The sequence below is a fragment of the Panthera onca genome, chromosome B3 (genome assembly GCF_046562875.1).
Source record: "Panthera onca isolate mPanOnc1 chromosome B3, mPanOnc1 haplotype 2, whole genome shotgun sequence".
Taxonomy (NCBI): Eukaryota; Metazoa; Chordata; class Mammalia; order Carnivora; family Felidae; genus Panthera; species Panthera onca.
In genome coordinates, this window is record NC_138344.1 from 101,284,746 (window position 1) to 101,312,551 (window position 27,806).

General features: G+C 39.5%; 1 protein-coding gene across 3 annotated transcripts; it reads right to left on the reverse strand.

The window, feature by feature from the left end:
• Positions 1 to 2,696: 2,696 nt before the first annotated feature.
• On the reverse strand, positions 2,697 to 27,806 carry GMFB (glia maturation factor beta). Of its 3 annotated transcripts, XM_081795932.1 has the most exons (8): positions 27,695 to 27,806; positions 22,955 to 23,051; positions 21,244 to 21,293; positions 20,525 to 20,575; positions 19,716 to 19,800; positions 18,730 to 18,803; positions 11,489 to 11,571; positions 2,697 to 6,988 (listed from the first exon to the last, which is right to left on the reverse strand). In XM_081795932.1, exons 1-7 carry the CDS (start codon positions 27,695 to 27,697, stop codon positions 11,533 to 11,535), a joined length of 399 nt encoding a protein of 132 aa, XP_081652058.1. In that variant the 5' UTR covers positions 27,698 to 27,806; the 3' UTR covers positions 2,697 to 6,988; positions 11,489 to 11,532. The 3 variants fall into 3 exon arrangements, with proteins under 3 accessions (XP_081652058.1, XP_060475863.1, XP_081652059.1); XM_060619880.3 differs by lacking the exons at positions 2,697 to 6,988; positions 11,489 to 11,571 and adding an exon at positions 13,289 to 16,999 and having other exon boundaries at positions 19,716 to 19,798; positions 20,526 to 20,575; XM_081795933.1 differs by lacking the exons at positions 2,697 to 6,988; positions 11,489 to 11,571 and adding an exon at positions 13,289 to 13,852.

A 27,806-nucleotide genomic window follows, 5' to 3' on the forward strand; every position in this document is an offset into this window, starting at 1 on the left:
AGGTCCACCCTAGGGCACAGGAATGCAAGCAGATTTTGTGGTATACAAACTGCCCAACTATGTACCATGATCCCGATTGGAGAAGTGTGAGACAGCAAAGGTCCAGGAAGAAGCTACAAGGCACTGACTAAAGCAGTGAAGGGGGGGAGAGAAAGGAAAGAACAGATTTGATTGTATGGAGAGATAAGCTCAGCAGGACTTGATTGACTGGAAGCAGTGGTGAGGGAAAGGAAGGCCCCAGTGAAGATGTTCAGTACTACAAGCCACAGAAACTTAGCAAAAAAATAAGCACTGGACAATGTTTGTCCAAGAGAATTCACAATCTAATGAGAGGCAGATGCAGTTTCCTGGTGTCAAGGAAAAGTTTTCGGGGAATTATTGAAGCCAGACCATGAGATCCAACCTGGTTTGTATAAATGAATCCCATCTACACTTTGGGAAGTGATGTTTCATCACAATACACCTCCAAGTCCTCCTACCTTTCGGCAACAAGTTATTCTCCAGTTTCACTTGAAATGTATCTTTCCCTTGCCTAGCAACTATGTCTGGCACCTTACTACACAAAATGGACCTGCTCTTCAAGAACCCATCCCTGGTTCTAGAAGGGGCGTCCCACATTTCACCTGAGGAGGTGGAGAGAATTGGCAAGAGAAATCTTGTCTGCCCCTACCCCTATAACTGCTGTTACGGAAACCCCAAATCCCTCCACTTCATCCAAGGGTAGCATTTTGGCTATTTCAATGAAAGTTTATTGAGCACCCATTCTATGTCATACCAATTTGCTCAGGAGCTGGGGCAGTATGAAGCCCTTTCACATTTTGCCAGAGCACACAGGTCAGCTGTAGACCTGCATTGTCTAGTACAGGAGCCATTTAGTCGTGTGTGGCTATTGAAATTTAAATTGGATAAAATTAAATAAACTAAAATTCAGTTCATTGGCTATATTAGCCATTTTCAAGTGCTCACTAGCCTCATGTGGTTGTTGGCTACTGTACTGGACAATGTAGATATGGAATATTTCCATCACTGCAGAAAGTTCCGTTAGCAATGCTTTAGACATTATTACACAGCTGTAATCAGTTAGAGAATGCATCCATTTTAATGAGGGCAAAGAGCTAATTAGATCAACCAACCATAGACAAGGCAGTTGGTGAGGAAAATAATGGGTTTACTTGACGTTTTGGAGAACCATTACAGGCAGTGAGTAATCTATACCATCCTCATTCAATCAATTCTCAGTATTCTTTGGAAGCTGCATTAACCCTTTTACCTCAAGGGAGTAATATTGCAGTACACACTGAATTAAGTTCCTGTGTCTACTTGTATACATGGATGGAGCTGGATGCTACTGAAAAGAAATATCAATCTTATGTGCCCCCACCTCTCTCCTGCACCCCGCTTTCTCCCACTCAAACTTCCTTTGTTCAACTTGGCTTTCCATCAGTTTACTCCCACTCCCACTGCCCATGTCCCCAACCCAAACAGCTAAGCACAGGTCAGCCACCAGAGAACTAGAAAACAAAACCCAGAAATACAAAGCATGCAGTCTAAGAATGGGACCAAAACAGTTCAGATACACATCTGAAAGAACTTTCTAGCCACCTAGACTAAAGAAAGCCGGTAGTGGGAAGGAGGAAGGGGAGGTGCTGAGCAGTTAGGAGAATGTGAGCTCAAGATATCCGCAAGCATTCACAGGAAGAGGCTCAGCCTTACCATTCTCTGGGGAGCACCTCGGACCCTGAGCTCAGCTTTCTTCTTCACTGATGTCTGTTGAAAACTGCCAAGTGGCAGCAAGTCATATTCATACCATCCATCATCCAAGTGGTAGTAACGTTTGCCACTCTGCTCAGCACCCCATCCAGCCCATGCCAGGGAGACGGTCCTCTTTCTCTGGACAAGGAGGCTCATAAACCACACACCCCCTCTCTGGGGAGCAGTAAGTAGGATACTTAAAGACATGGCGGTTTCGTAAAAGGGAAAGCTCCTGGACTATCGTGAATTTGCACTCAACCAAAGTGAGCTCTCCCATGCATGTGGAATAACAGGTGAACATGCCATCCTAGTTACATTTATCACATGGTACCCATGATGCTTTGGGAGGACCTGGGTCCTTGACTTGATTAACGAGGAAAGGATCCTGAGCACAGAAAATTATAGGCCAGCAGTTCCCAATCTGTCAGAAGAGGTTTGCATACTTGAAGGAAAAGCAATTCAACCTGATGGCTGTGGATAGCACGTGGATCTGGACATCGACATGGAACTTGGAAAGAATAGCTATGGTGCTGGGAAGAATGGGAGGTGTAGCAGGAAGTATTGGTGCTCAAAGGCCATGTTCACTTCTTTCCTGATGACAGAGCTCAGGGTTTGTCAGGGGCTCATAGCCTCCATGCCATGTGCTCAGAGGAGGAGCCCTCCCCAGTCCAAGGTTTTGGGGAAAGACAGCTCCTGTCCCTCCAGAGTGATGTCTGACTCCCAGTTGCCCTCCATATGGAGCAGAGCTGATAACTCTTGGTGTTATTTTCTGTTCATTATACACATTTCTAAAACTGAGTTGCAGCTGTGTGCAAATAGAGAGCATGGGCTCCAGCAGGATGTGGCTTCTCAGTATCAGGTGGCTGTGTCATCCACCTTACCCTTTGCTCTATTACACAACCATTATGAGAAAAATCAGTGTACAGAAGTGACTCACTCAGCAATTTCATGTGTGCAAAATATGTTCTTTATTGTTATTGTTCTGTTCTTATGTGTCTTTTTTTTCCCACAAAATCACACAAAGGTACAATCTAAAGATGGTGAAAAACAAAGATTTTAGGTGTATAAGGACTTTCAATACATGCATACATCCATGTAATAACCACCCCCAAACATGATACAGAACCTTGCCACCACCCCACATAATTCCCTCATGACCTGCCGCCAGGCAACACTGTTCTGCTTTCCAGTACCATGGATTCGTTTTATCTGTTCTTGAATTTTATTAAATGGAATCCTATGCATTTTTTGTGTCTGCTTTTTTTGGCTCAGGATAATGTTTTGGGGCTTTTCTCTTTGAGATTCTTCCACATTGCTGCATGCATTAGTAACTCATTCATTTTTAAAAACTTTATTAAAGTATGATTTACAAAAAATAAAATGTACCCATTTTAAGTGCACAATGAACTTAGACAAAATGATACACTCAGGTAACCACCTACAATCAGTATGTTCAACATTTACAGCACCCCCCCAAAAGATCCACTGTACCCCTTCCCAACCCCCAGCCCAAGGCCATCACCGAACCAGCTGTCATTACAGAGTAGATTTATCTTTTCCATGGGATCATTGGAGTTATACAGTATGTATTCTTATGTCTGGATTTTTTCAGCATGTCTCAGAGATTCACCCATGTTGTTGCTGTTGTTGTTGTATTAGTTCATTCCTTTTTATTGCTCTGTAATATTCCATCACATGAATGCATCATAATCTGTTTCCCATTCTCCTATTGATGGATGTCTGGGTTATTTCCAGTCTGGGGCTATTATGGATAAATCTGCCATATATATATTCTTATCCAAGTCTTTTTTTGTGAATATATATTTTCATTTCTTTTAGGTAATTATTTATGAGTGAAGTTTCTGGGTCATAGAGAGGGTACCATGTTCTTTTGTCGTTGTTGTTGTTCTTTATTGTTTTTAAATCATTTTACTCCGACTCCATTTCCCCTTCCTTTTAGAATCTGACTCTTGATTTCCACTCAGGTCATGATCCCAAAGTCGTGGGATAGAGCCCCATGTCAGGCTCCGTGCTGAGCGTGGAGCCTGCTTGGGATTCTCTCTCCCTCTCCCTCTGCCCCACTCTCTAAAATGAAGAAGAAGAAGAAGATGAAGAAGACAAAGAAGAAGATGAAGAAGAGGAAGGGAAAGGGGAAAGGGAAGGAGGAGGAGGAGGAGGAAGAGGAGGAGGGGAAGGAGAAGAAGAACGGTTGTCAAGGTTGGAAACTCTGGTCACTCCAGGCACCCTAGGATCACCCTCTTTACTATGTCACCACCTCCCCAGAGCCCACAGAGCAGGGCACAGGGGTCCATTGCCTGCAAGACCCATAGACCTCTGATCCCTTTCCAATTTAGGAGCCTAACCACTATCTCTTCATTTCCTCCCAGACCCCACAAGCCTTCATTCATCACCCTACCCCTCTGGGACACCCAGCTGAGTCTCCTCAATGCAGTTAGAACTTTCACAAAAGGCAAGGAGAACTGTTGACTTTGAATGATTTCTTCTTTCTGTCCTGCCTGCAAAAATCCTCAAGCAAGGAAGCCTAAAAGGCCTAGCCACCTTCACAGTGTGGGGGAAAAAGGGAATACAAAAGAAAAACACCAACAATTATTTCAAGAAATTATTGAGCCACCTTTTGAGCACCAGGGGGTGCCTTACATTCTCTATGATAGCTTTGCATGTTTGATTACCTGAGACTATAATCTGAACGTCCTCTATACTTCATCCTCCCCCTTATTGGAGATTCTGCCAATTTGATCTGTGAGTTATTCAGGCTCACTGGGGTTACAAGGAACAGAGTCGTGCTCGCTCAAGTTGCATGGGTTTATGGAAGTTTATTCTAAGAATGGACCGTGAAGTAGAGGAGCTAGGTACTGAGGAGGCAGCCTCCTGGGCAATGCTGTGTCTCACCAGGACAATATCCCCAAGCAGACCACACAGATTCTTTGTCTTGCTGGGAGTTCAAACGTGACACTCAGCCACAGAGGGCAAGGCCACTTTCCCACTAAAGGGAAAGCAGTAAACAGAACCCAGGAGTACGTGGGATCTCAAAGTAAGGCAAAACCATAAATAACACAAGTTATGAGTAGACCAAAACCATGTCTAAGCAGAAGTAAAGTAACCTCTCCCTCCCACAGGCACTGCTTCTTTTCCTAAACAAGAATGGGGAAAGTATTCAAACTCTGTAATAGTCAACAGTCCAAATGTTCACTGCTTGGTTGGTACTTGTTTCTACTGTTATTGATACTACCTCCTAGGCTAACCTCATTCGTCGTGAAACATCACAGAACCTGACACTGGGAGTCTAGGAATGCCACTGGCTTGGAAAACATGGGGGAGGGGGGAAGCCACCCTTTGCAGATATGACATAGTAAACCTTGGTGCCTGGAGGTGCTATTCAGCTAGCACTGAGCGCCAGTCCCAAAGGCTTCTTCTACATGTGGTAACTGAGCCAGATAATGAGTGCCGGGGTATGTTTTTTTCATTTGTTAATCTTTGAATTTTATACTCTTTCGTGGTTAATCTTTAAATTGTACACTTTAAAAATCTTTATGCATTTTTGCATTTTATAATTTTTTTAAGTAAAAAGTCCATAATTATTTTAATGTTTATTTTTGAGAGAGCAAGTGGGGGAGGGGCAAAGAGAGAAAAGGAAAGAGGATCTGATGTGGGGCTCAAACTCACAAACTGTGAAATCATGACCTGAGCTGAAGTCTGACACTCAACTGACTGAACCACCCAGGGGCCCCAAAAGTTCAAATTTTTTAATTTTTTAATGTTTTATTCATATCTGAGAAAGAGAGAGAGAGAGAGAAAGCACAAGCGGCAGAGAGAGAGAGGGAAACAATATGAAGCAGGCTCCAGGCTCTGAGCTGTCAACACAGAACCCAATGCCAGGCTCAAACTCACGAGTAGTGAGATCATGACCTGAGCTGAAGTCGGTTGCTTAACCGACTGAGCCACCCAAGCGCCCCAAAATTTCATAATTTTTAAAAAACCTATTTCCCGCCAGTTCTATTGGAGTAGCTCCATTCCGTTTCTCACAGAAGGTCGCAGGCTAGTAGAACAGTAATGAAGTTCCACTTATGACCTCCAACATCACACGGAGTCTCACCTTCGGAAGCCTGAGGCACATGCCAGCCCTGCCGTGTCCCACCCTACAATGTCCTGGGCTGTTTGGACTAGTGTGGGCAGGGCTGAAGGAAACTAATGAGGGAAGGGGCAGGACACTGGGGCTTGCGGTGGCCAGGAGCCACTACCACCCCCAGGCCTAATGGGTTGTAAAGGGAACTTAATCTGAATTTGTAATGTGAGAGTGGCTATGAGGCAGGAAGGGGCAAACATGGGCCATGGGTATAGGAAATTCAGATTGGTTTTGAGCAAGCCAAAGCTGTGAAATGGAGAAGAGATTAGCAGAGTCAATGGCCAGGTGGTTCAACCGCAGGACCAATGGCACTAGAAAGGGAAGTACTTTATTACCCTAATGGCAGAAGATCAACAAACTTCTGCATTTGAAGTGAAAACCAGAAAACTTGGTCTGTGTAGCTGAAGCTAGGTGCTTCCATTTCCCCAGGCCATATTCCAATTTCAGTGAAGCTCAGTTGTACAGCCATCCCTAGGTCAAGCTCTTCACTACCATGAGTAACCTCACAATTAATCTCACGACCAGAGATGGATTAAACTGAATACCCGGAAATTTCAACAAGGAATGTGTGCTACCAATATGAGAAAGACTATACCACCTCACTGAGAAATATAAAAGACATAGTTAAAAGATTTTCCTTAACTGAAGTTTTAAAAGATGTCATTTTTTCCCAAATTAATTTATATTACCACGATTGTAATCAACATCCCAAGGAGATTTGGAACTAAATTATTTTAAAGGTTACTTAAAGAATACAAGAAAATACCAAATAAATATTTGAAAACAAAGAAAGGTGTATAAATATATATATATATATATATATATATATATATATATAACATCTTATAAACCTGCAGTAATTAAGTATGATTGAGATACAAAAATCATCAAACATTATCAGTACATTAGAATAATTGCTCCAGAAAAAGACCAAACTCCATGTAAGAACTCAACACTTTCTTTAATGTTTATTTATTTTTGAGAGAGAGAGAGACAGAGAGAATGTGCAGGGAAGGGGCAGAGAAGAGAGGGAGACAGAATTCGAAGCAGGCTCCAGGTTCTGAGCTGTCAGCAGGGAGCTCGACTCGGGGCCTGAAATCACAAACCGTGAGATCATGACCTGAGCCAAAGTCAGATGCTTAATTGACTGAGCCACCCAGGTGCCCCAAGGATCGAACACTTTCTAAAGGAAGCATCCCAAATTATCAGGAAAAAATATTTTTAGATGTGTTAAGCTTTGTCGAGGTATGTTTAATAATTTAAATTCTTTTTTATATCATATAATTAGGTCAATGCATGGCTAACCATAAAATGGTAAAAAACACATAAGGTTGTCAAATCTTTGGCCATGGGTGTAGTTTTTAAACCAAAAAACAGTGAGCTATGGGGCGTTGGATGGCTCAGTTGGTTAAGCATCCAGCTCTTGATTTCAGCTCAGGTCATGATCTCATGGTTCATGGTATATAGTCCCATGTTGGGCTCTGTGCTGTTAGCTTGGGATTCTCTTTCTCCCTCTCCGTATGCCCCCGCTTACACATGGGCACTCTCTCTCTCTTGAAATAAATAAATAAACTTAAAAAAAAAAAAACTTAAAAAAAATAACCCTCAAAAATAATCCAAAGCATGGAAAAATTCTTTTGAACAAAAATATCTTTAGCAGTAATTTTGGAAACATCCAAAATATCTAACAAGAGAACTGTTGAGTACACTATGATATATGCACTCAAAAAAATATTATGAAACTAACTACCTTTATTAATAGTTTTTTAAAGGAAGAATATATATATTATTTACAAAAATTGGATAATACCATATACAATTATCTCCTATACATAGGAATGGATTGAAAGGAAACTAATATATATTAAAATGTTTTTTTCTAGTTTTATTGAGATATTATTGACATATAACATGTAAGATTAAGGTGTACAGTCTGATGATTTGACCCTTGAAAAACACGGAAGTTAGGGACGCTGACCTACCGCATAGTTGAAAATACATGAATAACTTTTGAGTCCCCAAAAACTTAACTACTGATAGCCTACTGTTGACTAGACACCTTACCAATAACACCAACAGTTGATTAACACATATTGTATATGTATTATACACTGTATTCTTACAATAAAGTAAACAAGAGAAAAGAAAATATTGGAAAATCATAAGAGAAAATACATTTGTAATACTGTACTGTATAAAAAAAACCCCACATATAAATGGACCCATACAGTGCTCGCTTCGGCAGCACATATACTAAATGGACCCATACAGTTTAAACCCGTGTTATTCAACGATCAACTGCAGTATTTTTTTCACATGTGTTTATAAAATATTTAGCTGTAGTGATGCTGTTAGCTGCCTATTCCAAGATAAAAGACCTTTGTTGAAATATAAAGTGTTTATAAAATATTTTAAGGACTCTGAAGAAGTTTTGTTTTCCTTGCTTAACTGTTAGATCTTACTAATAAAATTTGTATAGCTTTTAAACATATAACTGAAAAATTTAAATCAACAGGTGGGGTGGAAGAGAAAGTTGAGGTAAATCTCCCAGAATAAGAACAAAAAATATAAGAGATGAATAATAGAAAAGATAAGAAAATTAGAGAGTCAGAGCAAGTAGTCCACCATCCAAACCAGTAAGAGTGCTAGGAGGGAGCAAAAATACGGAGGTTACCAAATAAATAATGGGAAAAAATTGTTCTTTGAATTGAAGAATGTGAATCTCCAGATTCAAATAGTCCATCAAATATCTACCACAATGAATGAAACCAAATCCACACCGAATCACATCATGGAGACATTGCACAATATCATAACTAGGGAGAAGATCCCAAAGGATAAACGTAACTTACAACACAATTGGAGTCAAACTGGCATCAGACTTCTTAACAGCATGTTGCAACTAGAAGGTAGAGGAGCAATGCCCTTAAAATTCTGAGGAAGATAATTTCCACCCTAGAATTTCAACCCGGGAAAGGGGATAGATAATTCGAGAAGGATTTGATAAAGGGCTAAAACTACAGAGTGAGAAGAGATACCACAGTCCTAAAAACTCTGTGTTCCCATCCCGAAGTCCATGGAAGGAAGGAAGGTAGTGGTTACCAGGATTCAGAAAGAGAAGACTGTCTTGAGTAGATAAGTGACTTTCAATGGAGGGCCATAGCCTGCCGAGGCCCTAATGTTGTGACTGAGGGAATAAATACCTGTCTTCCCTTTCCATCCTCCCTAGAGATTGGCTGACCTCCAGCAGAAACCTGAGGGCAAGGGAGCCAGCTGATGTAGTTCCTAAAGGTTGGCCTCCTGGGGACAGAGACCAGAGTGAAGGGTGGAGACTGACAGGTTCTGGAGAGGCAATCAGAGAATATCTGTCACAGCAGCTGAACCACCAATCAATTGTGAAGACGGAGTAAAAACATTTTCTGAAATATGAAAACTCTCCTCCCATGTACCATGAGCTTCAGCAAAATGAGTTAACAAGGTAGGGAATACATGAGACCCAACCAAGTGGTTCCAGCTAAGAAGCTTCAGAACAAAATGCTCATGCCTATAGAGCATCCAATACAGATTTTAGAGGAAGGATGGAAGGTGGGGAAGGAGGTCTTCTAAGAAGGGGGGGGAAGGGGGGAACTGATATTTTTTTTTCACTGAGAATTATTTAACTACAAGTTACTTAAATGTATGTAATTTCGACTCTCCTTTCGTACTTGAAATCTTTTGGAACTGACAGATTTTATTTGTTGAAGCATTTAGAAGAATTGCTAGGCATTTGACTAATCTGTTGGAGGTGTTCAGGAAAAAAACAATAACTACATTGAAAACTAAGAAAATGGGGGGGGGGGGTCATTATTAATCCAAGTAAAACAAAAGTTATAGAAAGAGTAATCATGAAGAAACCCCAAAAGGCCATCCAAAGATGCAAAAGATAACTTCTAGGAAAGAACCAGCATTTGAATGCTTGCCCTATTCTTGGAACTCATGGCCAATCAGTGTTAAATAGAGAAGCAGTGACATCCAAAAGAACCACAACCTTCTTTTACCAACATGTGCATGCACAAAAAGGAAATCAATCCAGGAGGCTAGTCTTCTCACCGGGAGCAGGCACAGAAGCTAACGTCTTCTCCCTCCCCTCCCCCACACCAGGGGGATAAGTGCCAGTGGCAGAACAAGAGAACAGGACTTGAGGGCAAGTATTTCCTCCTACCTTCCCCAAAGCCACAAATTCAGTGTATGCTGAAGGAGAGAAGAGGTTTGATTCAAGTACAAGATTGGATTTTTAAAATGAATCTGAACTGAAATCTTAGTAATAGAAAGAGGCACTTACAACAATCAGCCTGAAATATGATGGAAATAGATCACCAAGGAAGCTTTTTAACCAGAGGAAAAAAGAGGTTTGATGGGGAAGAGAGGCAGCGATTTGTGAAAAAAACCTCCCAATTTTTTTTTACACAAGTACATTTGAGATTCCCTATTCAGACCAGTTACATAAATTAGAAAACTATCAGATGGTGGTAAGTGCTAGGCAGAGAATTAGAACAGATGTAAAAAAAGAAAAGAAAAAAAGGAAAAAAAAAAAAAACAGATGTGATATGATGGTGACTATGTTGCTACCTTAGGATGAATGATCAGGGAAAGTCTCTGTGAGAGGCAACATTTAAGCTCAGTTCAGAATAAAGAAGCCAGCCAAAGGAATATGGAGGAGGTGAGTGCAGAGAAGGGAGAGTGGGCAATCTTCCCAGGAAGAAGCTACAGCTAGTGAGAATGCCTGAGCATGGTGTGTTTGACAAATAAAAATAGGCCCAGTATGGCTCGTGTGTAGTGGGCTAGGAGAATGGGACAAAATGAGACCAGAGAACCATGCAGGGGCCAGATGTGAGAGCTGACACTGATGACAGAGGAAGCAAACTGTACCCTCCCTGATGGCAGCAAGGCAAAGAGGCATGTTTCTTGTGGGCTGAGGAAGGGAGCTGAACAAGGGACACAACTCAAGATGTCTATCTGGAGAAGCAGGGCGCCTACGCCAGAGTTGACTACCAGAAGCTAAGACCTGGGAGGGACAGTGGTAAAGCCACTAGCCATAGAAGACATGACCCATGTCAAGGGACTTCTAGCCAAAGTCCTCAATGGGAATTGGCAAAGAGCTCACAGAAGCATTCAATGGAGAAATAGAATTGGTATTTGACATTGGCCGCACCCCAGAAGGCCCCAACTCTGATTACATTTGTACCAGGTTAATGAGTCTTTTTTTGCTCCCTTAAGTTGCACCCCTCCACTAATCCCAGAGGGCCCAGAGACAACTAGGGAGTGGGGGAGCAAAGCAGGACGAGGAACAGACCACACCCCATCCCCACAGTGGGTTCTCAGCCTGAAGTGGACTTGATGAAAGTAGAGGCTAGGCTAGGAAAGAGAGATGAGGGAGGGAAATTTTTTTTGGTTGTTATTATTTTGGTTCTTTTTTTAAGTTTATTTATTTTGAAAGAGAGAGAGAGCAGGAGAGCACAAGCAGGGGTGGGGTAGAGAGGACAGACAGAACCCAAGCAGGCTCCTTGCCATCAGCGCCATCAGCACAGAGCCTGATGCAGGGCTGGAACTCACCAACTGCAAGATCGTGATCTGAGCTGAGATCAAGAGTCGGACGTTTAACCAACTGCACCACCCAGGTGCCCCGATGGAGGGAGCTTTAAAGGAAGTAAGACATTGACATTTTTGACATTAGACTAGACTGGAATTTTTATTACCTGAAAAAAATGAGTTACAGGGTACTTGGGTGACTCAGTCTGTTAAACGTTGGACTCTTGATCTCTGCTCAGATCATGATCTCATGATTCATGAAATCAAGACCCATTTGGGGCTCTGCACTGACAGCATGGAGCCTACTTAATATTCTCTCTCCCTCTCTGCCTTTTTCTCATTCTCTCAAAATAAATAAACTTAAAAAAAAAAGAATATAATTCCATAATTCCTCAGGGTTCCCAGAAAAACTGTGGGGCCAGAGGATTCCTCCTACAGAGAAACCGATAACCAAACACATCACAATTGATTTCTTGGAGCAGATGTTTTCTTCCTTTTGCTTGTTTGTATTTTTTTTAATGTTTATTTTTGAGAGATAGTGAGAGACAGACAGACTGACCACAAGTGGGGGAGGGGCAGAGAGAGAGGGTGACACAGAATCTGAAGTAGGCTCCAGGCTCTGAACTGTCAGCACGGAGTCTGACGCAGGGCTTGAACTCATGAGCTGTGAGATCATGACCTGAGCTGAATCAAACGCCCAACCAACTAAGCTACCCAGGCACCCTGCTTGTTTGTATTTTCTAATTTTTCTCTAATGGTATTGGTTTTTTTAATTTTTTGACAGAGAAAGCATGCGCATGCACATGGGGGGGAGGGGCAGAAGGGGGGAGGGAGGGAGAGAGAGAGAGAGAGAGAGAGAGAGAGAGAGAGAATCTTAAGCAGGCTCCACACTCCGCAGAGCCTGATGTAGGGCTTGGTCTCACCATGGTGAGATCACAACCTGAGCCGAAATCAAGAGTCAAACACTTAACTGACTGAGGCACCCAGGCGCCCTTCTCTAATGATACTGGTTTAATAAAAGTTTTGTGTTTTATTTTCCTAAAGAAGTTACTATATTTAGTTTGACAAATAGACTTCATAGTTCAAATGACATTTGAGATCATTATTGAAGATTGTTATTTTTGACAGGCAGCAGCAGCATGTGGAGGGTGCTGGTAGGGGATATGGCCCAGAGCATGTGCCCAAGAAAGAAGGGTGTTCCATTAGGCTGGAGTGTAAATGTAGGGAATCGTGGTAGGTGAAACCAGAGGTTGTGCTAGAATTAGGTACCTTTGCATGCAAGTAAACAAAACAAGTAATGGAGGGTTTCTGATAGGGGTAGAACCCAGAAAAACCTGACCAACCAACCCTCCGAAAGAGGGGGCTCTGGGGGCACCCAGGTGTCTAGGTTGGTTAAGCATCCGACTTCGGCTCAGGTCACGATCTCATGGTTTGTGGGTTTGAGCCCCACATCGGGCTCTGTGCTGACAGCTCAGAGTCTGGATCCTGCTTCAGATTCTGTGTCTCCCTCTCTCTGCCCCTCCCCTGCTCACACTCTTTCTCTCAAAAATAAACATTAAAAAAAGAAAGAAAAGAAAGAACGCCCCCTGCCACTACAATCATTTTAGCATCAGACCAAGTTTTAGAAATTTTTATAATCTTGTTACATTCTCCTTCACCCATCCTATTTTTGCCAAGTGATTCCTGTTTATTTTGCCTTTCAGTTTTTCCAGAGAAAGTAAACTGAATCTGTGTGGCTCATGCAAAGACCACAACTGAGCCAGGCAGGTAAAAGTAACTCTAAAAGGCAGAGGAGGTGAGAAAAAAAAAGAAAAGCCGGAAGCCTTTTCATGTTAACATTTTATTTAAACCAGTACAAGCACCATGCTTAACAGAAGACTGTCCAAAATAAACATGCAATATGAACTAGCAGAGACTGAAATCACAGCTTAAGAAGTTGTGCCAGTTGTTGATTTTGTTAAATGATGACAGGGAACTGTTAAAGTTCACAAGACTAAACCATTAATGTTTCAAGCCTCCTGAATGAGATTATATTGGACCATCTAGATCAGTGGGAACTGCCCTGGCAAGTTAGTGATCTCAAACAATATTCAAGTAATATACGCGTATGAACTATATTCCAAAAAGCAAGAAAACACAGTTTCTATCACAACCTTAACATAGTTGTTTTGAATATTAACAGGAACATGGTCACGGATTTGAAATGTCAAATGGCATAACAAGAAACAAATTTCTCAAGAATATTCAACTTGGGACCATTGATGTTAAGTGGCCTATAAGATTTACATTCTTCCAGAAATACAAAATGAGATTTGTCCAGAAATGTTTGAGACACTTCTTCACATAAGTTGTAAAGGCTCAAATTCTGTAGATTCCAGTATTATCAGTCTATTGAACAAACAGGGAAAGCAACCGTACTAAGAATATTTGAATTGATAGAATACAAGTTACTCTCTACTTCCACCAAATATCAGCATTTAAACTCTTATGAAAATATCTATTCATCACTAGTCCACATTATGGATTAATGACATTGCTCAGGTTTTAAAGGAGTCCAAACATTTTTTTAAGTATACCTTCCTTACTATCTATATACGTGGGGAATAAAGACAGCCAAATTTAATTTGGCAATAAACTCCTCTAACTGGAAATTTTTAGTTAAAGTGTCGGACCAAGATACAGTTTATGGCTACATGTGACTCCTGAAAATAGGAGATAAAAGGGGACAGAAAAGTGCTGACAGACATTTTGCTACAAAGATTATTTAGTAATGATAATAAAAAATTTAGCAACACCCTCTTAAACAAGAGTATGTTTAACTGCACTAGGCATTTGGTAAACTTTTTAGAAACAGACAATTTGAACATTTATTTTAGAAGTCAATTAAACAAAAACAGTCTAACAACCTTTCTCCTAACATGATTGCTTCAATACCAGAATGAAGTGAATACTACTCAAAATGACATTTTGGAATTTCAGCATAGTAACCTGAGAACAGTTTTCTTCATCTGTCAGTTATGCTGCCACAAAAACCATACTAAACACATGCTAGAATTACTAGCTGGCTCTATCATTACATTAGATGCTATGCAGAACTTATTATGCAAGGCCAACAATTTCAAAACTAATGCTGACTTAGAAGACCATGAAGGAGGCTCCCAGGAAAAAAAGCTGATGCCAACAGGGAAAGATTAAGATATGAATGAGAATAGCTGCACCAGAAAGCTATGGAATGTAAAAACTGCAATTGTCAAATCTGGAGTTACTTTTTGAGAGAAGGCAGAAAAAGAGAGCAAATAGAAATATACTTGAAAAGAACAATGCAAAAATTTGATTAGATGGGAAGGAAATTTATATAAAAGTCTGAGAACACTCTGGAGCATACAATTTAGAAGTCTCCCTAGAGGACAGAGGGAGTAAAAACACATTCTACTGCTTCCCCAGTCTTATTTACTGTCTTGTAAAATACATGTTATAGACAAGGCATCAACCAAGGTCAAAAAAGCATGATTTATCATAGCTCTTTGCCCCTGTTAGAGAACAGGGGAACTCAGTTCTGTTTATGGAGGTCAGTGAGGACTTTCAGTTTAAAAAAACCAAAAACAGGCAAGACAAAAAAGGAACCTCATTAAAAAATACATTCTTGCAGCACTAGTTTCTCTTATTGCTGCAAACCAGGTGAAACGAAATCTCATTTCCTTCATTTAAAAACATTAAAAAACACTCTCCATTCACTTGGGTTATATCTGCATTTCTACAGAATTAGAAGCATTATTCTCCAATATCAAAATAGCTGTTTAAAGAATTCATAAACTTCCTGGGTAAAGTTCTCTCTCCTTCTCGTTCTCTCTCTCTCTCGCTCTCTCTCTCCAGAAATTGGAATAGAGAATCTTTCCCATTCGATAACCAAAACAAATGCCCACTCTAGCACTTCCTCATCTCCAACTAACTTCCTACTGCTTCCTGTTTTTTAGATTAGTGAAGCCAAACCGCACTGGCAACAGAAGATTCAATATTGTGGAAATTCCAACTATCTTCACCTCTTTATTAAAGTTGGCACAGAAACCTCAAAAAGAAAATGCAAAGAATGGATGAATGGAAAATATGCCAACATAAAAAAAAAATGCCTTTCTAGTTTTGAAATGACTAAGACATTCTTAATATAAGAATCTGCTCACCAAATTTTATTAGTCTTTAGAGTCTCAACACTGTTTGTCAAATTAAGTTCAACACTTACTTACATGTTGTTAAAATACACTACATATTAGAATCCTTGCTTCATGCCAAAGATGCCAAGAAGACTGACGTACAGTTTAGAATATCTTCTGACATTTAGGGTAGAAGATGCAATTTCTATTGATGTGTTAATGTTATTAACTCTGGCCAAGGTTTTAAGATAAATAATTTTTCCTATGGCACGAAACTAATCATAAATATACCCAAAGTTACAACTCTCAACTGCCATATATTCACCAATGCAAGCAGATAGTTGGAATTTTAAAAATATGAAGTTGATTTTATTACAAATTTCAGATAAACACATTTAGAAAACTGTTTTACTTGGACCCTTTACAAAAGTATTAATTTCACCAAATCTGGAATACTGGCAGTGTAAAAGTCTTAAACTAACTTTAAAGCTAACAAATCAAAGGCACAGTATTAACACACTTAAAGTAACTAGTGTTCACAGGACAACACTGAGAGGTGCTTTATAATTAAAGTGTTATCAACCTAGATCCAAAACTATCTAGCTATGACACAACCAGGAATGAAGCCCTTGATTAGTTCCAACCTATCAATTTCCAAGACTAAGATGCTATTTTCTATTAAGAAGAAAACCTAATAGTCATAACTATTATAACATCTAACTCCCAGACCTTAAGAATGAACGGCTGATGAACAAAGTTTCTGGACTTGATTAAAAAGATACAGGAAACCAGAGAAGGCATGAACTGATGAAAAATGTACTTGTAATGTAGATTATACTACAGTAAATTACTTTTCATGGCTCAAAATTGGGTCCTTCAAGTCTTTTACCCCAAATTAATTTCAAAGATTTGACAAGTGATAATACGCTATTTTCATATATAAACTGCTAATATCCAGTATTTGTCAAAAGGAGGCAACTGTTGTCTATCACAATCTAATACCCACTTTCCAATAGTGTCTGTAAATAGTAACAAATTCTGAACCATAAGTTATAGAAATTAGTCACAAGAGTGCAAAAAGTCCCTGGAGAGAAGTAGTCCACCTAACAATTACAAATATAAGGAAACACTTTACAAAGTTTCATTACTATGAAGATGATTTCCCCTTTGTTCAAACTTTGAACAAACGAAGAATTTTTCTTTACTGCAGGAAACAAACTGTAAGTAACAGTGCATTTTTAGGCATAAGTATTTATGTCTGGTTCCAGTATGGTCAGGTTAATACATAAATACTTTAGTAACACAGAAGTTCACATTAGTGGAAAAATCCAAGTTTCTCACGTAACCATTCTTCAGTTAGGTCTTCGGTGTTTCTTATTTCAAATACCTTAAGAAAAAAACCTTACGTCATACTTTAACACTCTCAAAAATATATACATATATATGTGAGTGTTGAATATCAAATTCTCCTTCCTTTCATTCATGTTGGTCATGACTTATCTATGTAAATTAGATATACCTTTACTTTTTTTATTTTTTATTTTTTAAAGTAATCTACACTCAACATGGGGCTCGAACTTAACACCCGTGAGATCAAGAGTCACACGCTCTACCAACTGAGCCAGCCAGGTGCCCCAACCTTTACTTTTTTAAAATGCTAAGTACTAAGTTACCAAAGTTTAGCAATCAAGATGGCATAAAACCAAAACTCTCTTAAAAGCACAAATCTACAAATATTCTAAAAGAACAGTTCTGTACATCTTACCCACTAGAAGAGATACCCCAAGTATACACAACTAAAATCAATCAGTTAGGAACCGGAAGAACATACACTGGTCTTCCATAGTTGGAGGAAATACAAGCTGTAGAATGTTTTGATAAGGACGGACTACAGGCCCACAGCCACAAATCTCTGTACACACACAGGCTGGGGAAGTATAATGGCTATAAAGAAACAATGTAATAGAGTAGAAAGGATGGGATTGAGGCCAGATGTGGGTTTGAATCCTAGCTCTGTCATTTACTATTTTAAGTATATATATATGCATAATTTACTATTATGCAACCTTGGGCCAGTCTTCTGAAACTCAGTCCTTCTGAAACTCAATTTTCCCACCTACAGAACAGGAATGTCACCATCAACCTCACAGTGTCGTGGTGAGGATTCAATGTGATTATTTGTAAAAGTCACTTATAAATTGTAATGCCTTAATTCCAGCACTTTATGGTGTGTGTGAGATTAGAACAGGAATGAGGCTGTCCTTCCTAATCACCCACCCCTTAGATCAACTCCAGGGTGTTCCTATGGTACAAATGAGAAAAAGTAGGGTCTATAAATTGGGGCTGTCAATGACAATCACATGGGCTAAAGGTAAAAGCAGGGGGGAATGAAAGACATCTCCTGGATTGATGATTAAACACCTAAGGAGAAAACACTGATGCTGTTCTTAAAATAAAACCTGAAAGGAAATGTTATTTAATATTATTTCAGTGATGTAATGGTCCATTTCAAAACCTTAAAAGTACACACTTTTACAACTCAAACTAATACGTGGAAGTTAAATAAAGTTTGAGAACAGGTATCTCTCTTACCATTAAACTTCAAAAAATGCCATAAAACAATGGGGACAGTGGAGGCATAAGGACAGTGTCTCATATAAAACAGAATGTTCTAGTTTAATAAAGCTAGTAAGTATTCTTAACAATTTAACTTTAGACTTGGGAACAAGATAGTTAACTGCATAATGTGGAATTTGTTTCATTTAGGCTATGGTAAAGGGCTATGAGAAACTTCAATACTTACTTTTATCTACTAGAAACTACATTACGGAAGATAAAAAAAACTCTCAATAGATTGAATAGTTGCAGTGGCTTTTCTAAAGCTGCCTATATTTTGAATGTGATTTCTTCTAATTAACTTGTAATTTCCATTCAAAAAACACACTTTGATTAATGACTTGTATCATTCTTTTTTCAAACAATAAAACTCTCTAAGTTCACTGCTGTGTTCTAAATAACTTTCACCTGCATAAAAAATACTTAACTCTTCAGATTACTTTAGCTATTGCTCTAAGGGAAAAATAGTATCTCAATAAGCAAGTAAAATACAAATACCACCTTGGTTAGTTCAGCTGTTTGGACTAACTTATTCTTACTCCCAGCATACATCATCTGTTGTTCAGGCTTACATCCTGGAAAAGAGATTAGTATAGACATGAGACTTAGAAATTTAAAAAGTGATGAGTTTTCACTTTTTACTTTCAAAAAATGACACATTTAGGATATTCTTATGCTATTGAGTTTACAAAAAACTTCAGTCTCAGTGTGTATGGGTGTATTTCGAGAGTCTTACATTGCATATTGCCTGCACAAAGCCATAGCTAAATGACAAACAAGGCTGCAGGTCAACAAAAATAAATGAGGCTACATCTCTGTAGATCTTTTACAACCTCGTAAATACTTAAGAACTTTTCAGCACTATTTTAATTTTGACATTAAATATCAAGGTCAATTTTATGGATGCCTAACATATATAGGTTTGGGGATGGTGATGGATCAGTGTGGGGAGATGCACCCTGGACAAAAGTTACTATTTTAAGTGCTAAAGTAAAGTTTAGAGTTCAGAGTTGTGGGCATAATGGTGACAGTACTGGGAATTCTGGTGATAATGGGTATACCCTGAATAACAATAAGCCACTTTAATATCTAATGTAAGCTACTCTGAAACTATTCTCAAGATTATAGGCGTTATCATCAGTAACTACTATTTTACACATAAACACAAATATATATCATGATTATACATGAAGTTCATGTACTCACACACAAAACGAAAACAGAAAATGTATGCTGGTATTTTAAAATGTCCCTACGTTTCATATTCCTTAAATGTATGTATGATTTGACTGATGAATTACACTTCTAGAAATGTATCCTAAGAAAACAACTTCTTTCTAAGGATGAATTCATGTGCACATGCACACATACCTCTATTTAGGTTAAGTCAACACTTTACATCTTTAAAACAAGCATAAAATTTGTCTTATATAAAAATGGTTTAATTATATCAGGACGAAATATACTATATAAAGGAATTCACTCACCAACAGGACTGGAGAAAATAAAGCACAGAGGATATGAAACTCTTCCATCATCATGTTGGTATTTATAACTATACACAATGAAGGTTTTTCTCAAGTTAAAGAAACTAAAATTATTGCTCTATTTGAGACAAGTATCTACCGACAAAGTTCTGAAAGAAATATACACCTGGGGAGCTAGTGAGTGGTAAATTTCTCTCTTATCCATTTGGGCCATACCTTTATTATCATTATCTTTCCATAAAAGTATACACGAGCCCCAAAGTTAAGTTATTAAATCATATTATCTCTCAAAAATATATTAAAAGTGTAGATTTAGTATGGAGGTTTTCTTTCTAAATTTTTATTGTAACCACATAATAGAAGGAATTTTTAAAAAAGGAAATAATTCATCCCACTAGTACATCAACTTCCCATTTTTCTTAGTCCAATATGTGCATACATTTTTTTTTAGAGAGACACAGAGAGAGAGAGAGAGAGAGAGAGAGAGAGAAAGAGAGAGGAAACATAAGTGGGGGAGGGGTAGAGAGAGTGGGGGACAGAGGATCCAAAGTGGGTTCTGGGCTGACAGCAGACAGCCTGATGCACGGCTCAAACTCACGAACCCTGCTATCATGACCTGAGCTGAAGTCGGACACTTAACCGACTGAGCCACCTAGGTGCCCCCGTGCATACATATTTTGATTGTAATCATGGTGTAGGAGAAAATTTTGTAAAATATAGGTCTTTTAAAAATTGAACAAACCAACTTCGTAAATAAAATTCTGACCACTAAAGGAAACAAATCTTTTTAAAGCACCAAGAAAAGGATATCGAGGTTGTCGTTCAGGCAGTTCATCTTTAAGTTCATCCGGTGAAATGCCCTAGCACCATAAAGAAAAAAACTTTTTAAACATTTTCTTACCCAGAATACATTAAGTATATACCAAGTACCTTATACCAAGTACCCATTCTATTAACAGATATAACTTCATAACCACATCCCACAACATAAAATTTTAGGTTACTACGTTGTATATAAGCTGAGATTCCTAAACCCTCAAGCCAATGAAAGCCCACACCAGCCCACTCAGTTTAGTTCCACTTATTATCTAAATAGCCGTGTTCATGTTTCAGCTGTCAAGAAATTCTGAATAAGATAATAGGCCACTCCTCAAAGGAGCATCTGATTTGGAAAGAGAAAAAAGTTAATTTTTTTTCAGTCTAAATTAGTTACTTAATTTGACAAACTAAACGCTTAGGTTATAGCATTTTAGATTTTAATTACTGGCTGAACAAGTTAGAAGTTATAAAGTTAACTGAGTTTTTACTGGACGTGTAGCCCTATCTTCGACCACTTACTACATTGGTTTCATTAATGTTTTAAAGAATGTGATTAAATTAGCAAGACAATGTGCTACATAATAATTAGCACATGCTTTTCATGCATAATGAGCATGTATTTAGACTCATTTTAAAAGGACACATAACTAACACCGCATCTTTCAGCAATTGCTTAACTATAAAACTGTACTTAGCTGATTAAACAAACCTCGAGCTCTTCATCCAGTACCACCAGGCGTTTATCCTTATCAATCTTCACTAAAATAAAAATACAGTATAAGTAAACTGTGATTCTAATGTGACCTTGATCTACCCAACTCACAGAGTCTCAGTCCTTTTTCTGGCATCTAAAATTAAAACATTAAGAAACACAAACATAAAACTCATTTGCAGTTTAGTTTATGGTCTAATTAGCTAGCTGTGCTTTTCAAGCAGTCAGCATTTAAAGGCTTTTACCCACAATTCTCATCACCTAATTTGCTTATTTAGAATTTTACATCAACTCCTTACATTTCCTGTGTATCTGAAGAATTTTGTAACTCAAATGCAACTTCCTTGATAATAAAAAAAGGTCTGAAAGGGTGACTATAAAGGAGCGTGGTCTATGTAGCACGGTCAGAACTGCAAAGGAAAAGCGGACCAGGGGTTAGGATAGAACCACCACTAGATTTCCAGCTTCTCCAGAGTCCAGATTTCACAGCGCAGTATGATTATTCTGACATGAAGAATTACCAAACAGCAGTGATATCTATATGCAAATATATGTAACATAACCTGAAGCCAAATTGAAAAATGTTTGGATAATCTATGCCTTTATACTTTTCCATTACTCTGAAATGTTGGCCAGTTTTGGTTTGTAATAACTTCATAGTAAATTCTGTAAGATACAGTAAGATCTGAAATAGCTTTATCTTTTGCAGCAAAATGGCACTGACATGAATGTTCACTTTTAAGAACTGTATGCCTACGTTGTAGTATTTATTTGTAATAGAACCAACATTCGTGACAAGTTGTCACTGCCTCGTTAATTCACATCTGCTGGATGCCTCTCTGTTAAGCATAGTTATAGAGTTCTACAATGTTACCCCCCGCCCTTCCTTCATCCTCCTAAATCATCACCCACATCTTAAATATTACTTAAGAATATAAAAGAAATCTGCATAACATCAGCTACAGCTCACAGTAGAAGAGGCTATATGCAAATCATTCTTTCCATGGTCAGAAGTTGGTGACACTTAAAAGTACTCTCCATGAAACTAGGGTTCAAGTCTAGAATTGAAATGAGGCCCCAAATCACTTTGAAGACAATGCTGAACATTTTACCATTTTAGGTGCAAGCAAAGGTTTCTGGCTGAGATTGAATGACCTGGAAATTTTTAGTCTCCTGAGAAGTTAAAGGATGGAGCTGGGTGGGTCACTACCATGACCAGGTGACTAAGATCATCTTCTCCAGAGCTGTGTAGGCAGCTGAGGAGGGAGGCAGGATACTCCACCTCTGTTCTATGATAACAAATATTACTTATTTTCTAAAGTGATCTAAAAGCAAAGGGGAGGATTAAAACAGGAGGCGGGGCGCCTGGGTGGCTCAGTCGGTTAAGCGGCCGACTTCGGCTCAGGTCATGATCTCACGGTCTGTGAGTTCGAGCCCTGCGTCGGGCTCTGTGCTGACAGCTCAGAGCCTGGAGCCTGTTTCGGATTCTGTGTCTCCCTCTCTCTGACCCTCCCCCGTTCATGCTCTCTCTGTCTCAAAAATAAATAAACGTTAAAAATAAATAAATAAATAAATAAATAAATAAATAAATAAAATAAAATAAAACAGGAGGAGGCATATTATCTCCTGAAGTCTCAGTTTATTCAATGTAGCTATAAGATAAAAATCAACAGAGACCATGTAACTGAGGCAATCACTTTTAGCTTACTTATGATGGCAGCATTGTTCGTTTCTTTGCGAAAACGAAATTTTCTCAGCTTTTCCACTAAATCTTCAGCAACATCACAAACCACCAAAGACTCACTCTAGAAAAGAAAAAAAAAAAAATGTATAAAATGCCATGACTTCAATACATGTACATGTGAAAGTTATAAAGCTTAATACCTTTAAAAACATACTGACATCTACATGTCACAATTAAATGAACATGAAACACCTGAACACTTAGAGCTTTTAAATCTACCAACCTTTATCTACATTAATCATACACATTTGCTCATCTAATGTGTAGGCTATGCCTTAACTTTCTCTTTGGCTAATAAATATCTCAAAGAACTAGATATAATAATGTGCAATTTCATCAGAGCCAGAGAAGGGAAGAATACAGGAAAAGTCAAGGATCACTGCTGTTAGAAAATACATTTTTGCACTATGCAAGAAGAACAGGAAAAATCATCTTTATTGTACTTAGAATTAATAAGACCTTGGTTCATTTTTGTGTCTCGCAACTGTGAAAAAATACAAATAAACAAAAGTAAGAAAAGTAAGTCACAAAAGTAAATACCAATACCATTTTATATCTTAACTAAATTACTGTGGGGATTAAAAAAAGAAGTTATTAAGAATTACGAAAGCGGGACACCTGACTGGCTCAGTCTGCAGAGCATGCAGCTCGTCTCAGGGTCTTGAGTCTGAACCTCACATTGGGTGTAGAGAATTATGAATTCTTAAAAAAAAGAATTATGAGAGCAAAACTAGATGAAACAAATATAAACTATACTAAAAGAACCTTTTACAATTATGAAAAAATGTTAGAGATTCTTCTCCAGAAATCTGGCAAGGAAATGACCTAAAGCACTCTTCTTTTAGTAATGCAAATGTATTTTACTGATTGAAAGCACGAGGACAGAAATCTTTTTTTTCCCTTTCTTAATGTGTAAAACTTTGAACACATAGAGGAGAGAGAATAGTATAGTGGAACCCTATGCACTATATCAGTTTCAAACATTATCAACACATAGTTGATCTTATTGCATCAAAACCCTCCATACTGCCCCCATGGAAGTCACACGGCAAAGGCCCAAAGTCATTTCAACTGTATATATTTTAGTACGTATCATTAAAATGACGGTATGTGCCATTAAGAATACAAGGATAATAACAATATCTCACCTTAAAAAACCTAACCATAATTCCAGTCTCAAATAATCAAATAGAATTCAAATTCCCCACATTGTTTCCCCCCCCCCCCGCAACAGGTCTGATTGAGTCAGGTACCAAAAGAAGGTCCACATTCTTTGATCTTTTCAAACATGTTTCCCTCTCCTTCAAGAAAATTAGAACATTTCAGAGACCAATGCTAAATACATGTCTCATTATAACCCAAAAAGTTGAAGGCTTCCAATTTTAAGTTAAAATACAAATTTAATAAAAGTCTACTTTTTTGACCCCAGGTTGGGTAAATGAGGGCATAAGTTAAATCAGAAATAGCTATTATTTCAAATTGTCCTTTAATTCAGAACACTGGTAATATGTAAGGTATGACAGACCACAGGATATGCTATTTACAATTAGAAAAGACATCCTGTCAATAGGTATTGTCCAATAAATAAGGTCCTATCCAATAAATAAGGAGTCAAGTGCATGCATCCTATTAGTTCTCCTTAGAAAAAGAGATGTTAAGTCATACGGAGCTTCCTGAAGGTAGTATTCAACCATAGTCTATTTTCAAGAAAAATATAGAAGTCAAAAAGTTAGAATTTCCATTCTCTCTTCAACCAAGGGTAGAACCCATTAGCAAAACTAATAAATATTTTAGATTCTTGTTTAGGCAAAGACCACAACTTATCACAAAAGTCTTACCTTCCAGCTCTGACACTCAGAGCTGCTTGTGCAATCCTGACATTCTGAGGATCAGAAACCAAATGAAAATCATGCTGTGGTTTGATTTACAGAGCTTGTTTTGGCATTTTCACCCCTCCCAATACCATAATAAGGCCAAAAATTCCTTCCTACAAGAAAAGGGACGCAGGCTCAGTCAATTCTAATTGCTTACAGTTAGCAGAAGCATTTAAGAGTAAGTATAACACCCTGCAAACAACTCTATGTGGGTAAATATCAATATACAGTTAAGTGGAGTGTTGAGCTCGATTGTTCACTTATTGGTTTCTCCAAGTAAGAAACATTTAGTGAGTGTAAGCACCACGGTAAGTGCTAGGAATACAATCATATAAAATAAATAAATAAATAATATGGGCTTGCCCTGAGGGAGCTTCTATTACAGTCTAGTAGAAGACAGACCTACATCCAAAAGGATCAGGTAAGGGGCGCCTGGGTGGCTCAGTCGGTTAAGGGTCCGACTTCAGCTCAGGTCATGATCTCGCGGTCCGTGAGTTTGAGCCCCGCGTCAGGCTCTGTGCTGACAGCTCAGAGCCTGGAGCTTGTTTCCAATTCTGTGTCTCCCTCTCTCTCTGACCCTCCCCCGTTCATGCTCTGTCTCTCTGTCTCAAAAATAAATAAACGTTAAAAAAAAATTAAAAAAAAAAAAAGAAAGAGGATCCGGTAAGAAAATGTGTATTTGTTTGTAACTGTAGTAAGAACTAGACAAGAGAGACACAAGCTGCTATGAGAACTTAGGACCAGGGAAGAACACTATGGTCACAAAAGATTTGCCTGAAAAAGGTATCTGAAGGACCAAAACTGCCTATGCAGAAACTCTTTGATTAAAGTGATCATGGTACATGTAAGATAATGAAATGCCAGTATGACTCTAGGACAGAGAATGAGCAGGAACATGGTATAAGAAGAGGTTGGTAGGGACTGGACCACATAGGGCCTCGTGGGTCATATTTTGGTCTTTATCCTATGAGCAAAGGGAAGTCACTAAGGAGTTTTAAGCAGAGAGGTGATGGGAAACATGATCAGATTTGCATGCAGGAAACAGAGTGCCAAGATGAAGAGAGCAAGACTAGTTACTTGGCAAGACTAGTCCAAGTGAGAGATGAAAAGTAGCTTAGATTGATGAGGAACAAGAGAAGTAGGGAAATACTGCTAAGAACAGTTAACACATTATTAAACACTGTGAGAGAAACATGGTGCTATGCCCTTTACATGCACTTCCCCTCATGCTCAAAATAATCCCTTAGAATGAGTTTGTTTTATTATTCTCATTTTGCACGAAACTAAGGTTTGGAGAGGTTAAGTTCCTTCCCCAAAGTTAACACAACTAGTGAAGCCTGATCTCTTAGACACTCTCTTAACCACTACAAAGGAGCTAATGCCAGACTGGATATTGGAGGGGTGACTTAGGAAAAAGAGTTACCGAGATAACTCCAAACTTCTCACTTGTGTAACAGACTAAATTATACCTTTCACTGAGTTGAGGAACACTGAGGAAAAATCAGGTTTGCAACGAAAGAGAATGAGTTCTACTCTGGACAAACTGAGGTGGCTTTGAAGCACCCAAGTGGGGAAAAGCTTCCTAGAAAGTAACTAAATAGTGGGCAATATAGATCTGAACTGGATCTCAGAAGCAAATGTGATACAAATTCACAAGTCATCTGCTTATAGGCAGGAGGTAATTGAAACTATGAATGTAAGAAAAGATGGATAAAGGAAAAAAAAAAAAAAAAACAGAATGGAAAACCAAGCATTAGACTGGAGCCTAGAACACCTCCATGTGATGTCCAGGGAAGAAAAGTCTGCATGGGACACATATGGACCAACAGTAAAAGTTAAGAGAAAAACAAGAAGTCAAGGGGAAAGTCTGGGGAAAGCGAAAGCTTCAAAAAGGGGAGAGTAAACTGTCCAGAATGCAGATGAAAGGTCAGTTAGGATGAGAATTGAAGAGTCCCTTGGATTTGGTGACCATGACAAGATCTGGGAGATGGGTTGAGAAATGAGTGACAGGTCAGAGATAGGGCAGTGGGGAGCTGTGTTAGGTTTCTAATTAAAGAAACGAGCATATTTGAGCATATTTAAACACCCAATAGAAAGATCCAGAAAAATCCTTGTTAGGCAATTGATTTAATTCTCCACTTTATTTTCAAGCATGGGGTTCAACCCATTCGAGGACGGAAGCTAAAGGCCCCAGAACAAACAAAACTAAAGCATTTGACAGATACTTTAAGGCTAAAGCATCAAAGCCTTGGGTCAAAGGTTTCCAGCTGCCCTGACTCATGGAAAGCAAGGATACGGAGAAATCCCCAGCGGCAGGCCAAGGAAGGAGGAGACAGAAGCTAAGGCGAGGCCGAGAGAATGGAATCTGAATTTCCGAAACCTCCCTGAAAAGGCCGCCAGGCGGAAGGTGCTCAGCGCCGGTCTGCCCCTCAGGCCTGGCCCGGGCCCTGGCAAGAAATCGGCGTTTAGGGGAGCCCTTCGCTGAGCCAGACCTCCAGCCCCCTTCGACCCTGCAGTTCAGGAGCTGGCACTCTCCATCCAGAAGGACCCAGGCGAGGGTGACCCAACCCTACTACTGGCCGCACCCCAGTCCCAGGATCCGCTGGGCGGGTCGACCCCAGGCCCGGCCGGAGGATGCTGCCTTCAGGCCGGGTGGAAGAGGCTGCGGGCAGAGGCCAAGTCTCTGGCTGTGGGCACGCGCCAGCAGCCGGGGCGGAAGCGGCCGCCGACCCACCCCAGGCGCTGCCCGCAGAGCCTGGCTCCGGCAAACAGGAGAGCCGGGCTGGCTGGCCCGGCCCTCCGGCCCCCGCCCTCCCCGGCGGCAACTCACCATTTTCCTTCCGGCCGTCAGCAGCCTCTCGCCTTCCCTGGGGCCCCTTTAAGAATGGCACGACGACCTCCTCCCTTCCTGCCCCGTCGCCTGGCAGTCTCCCCCACCCATC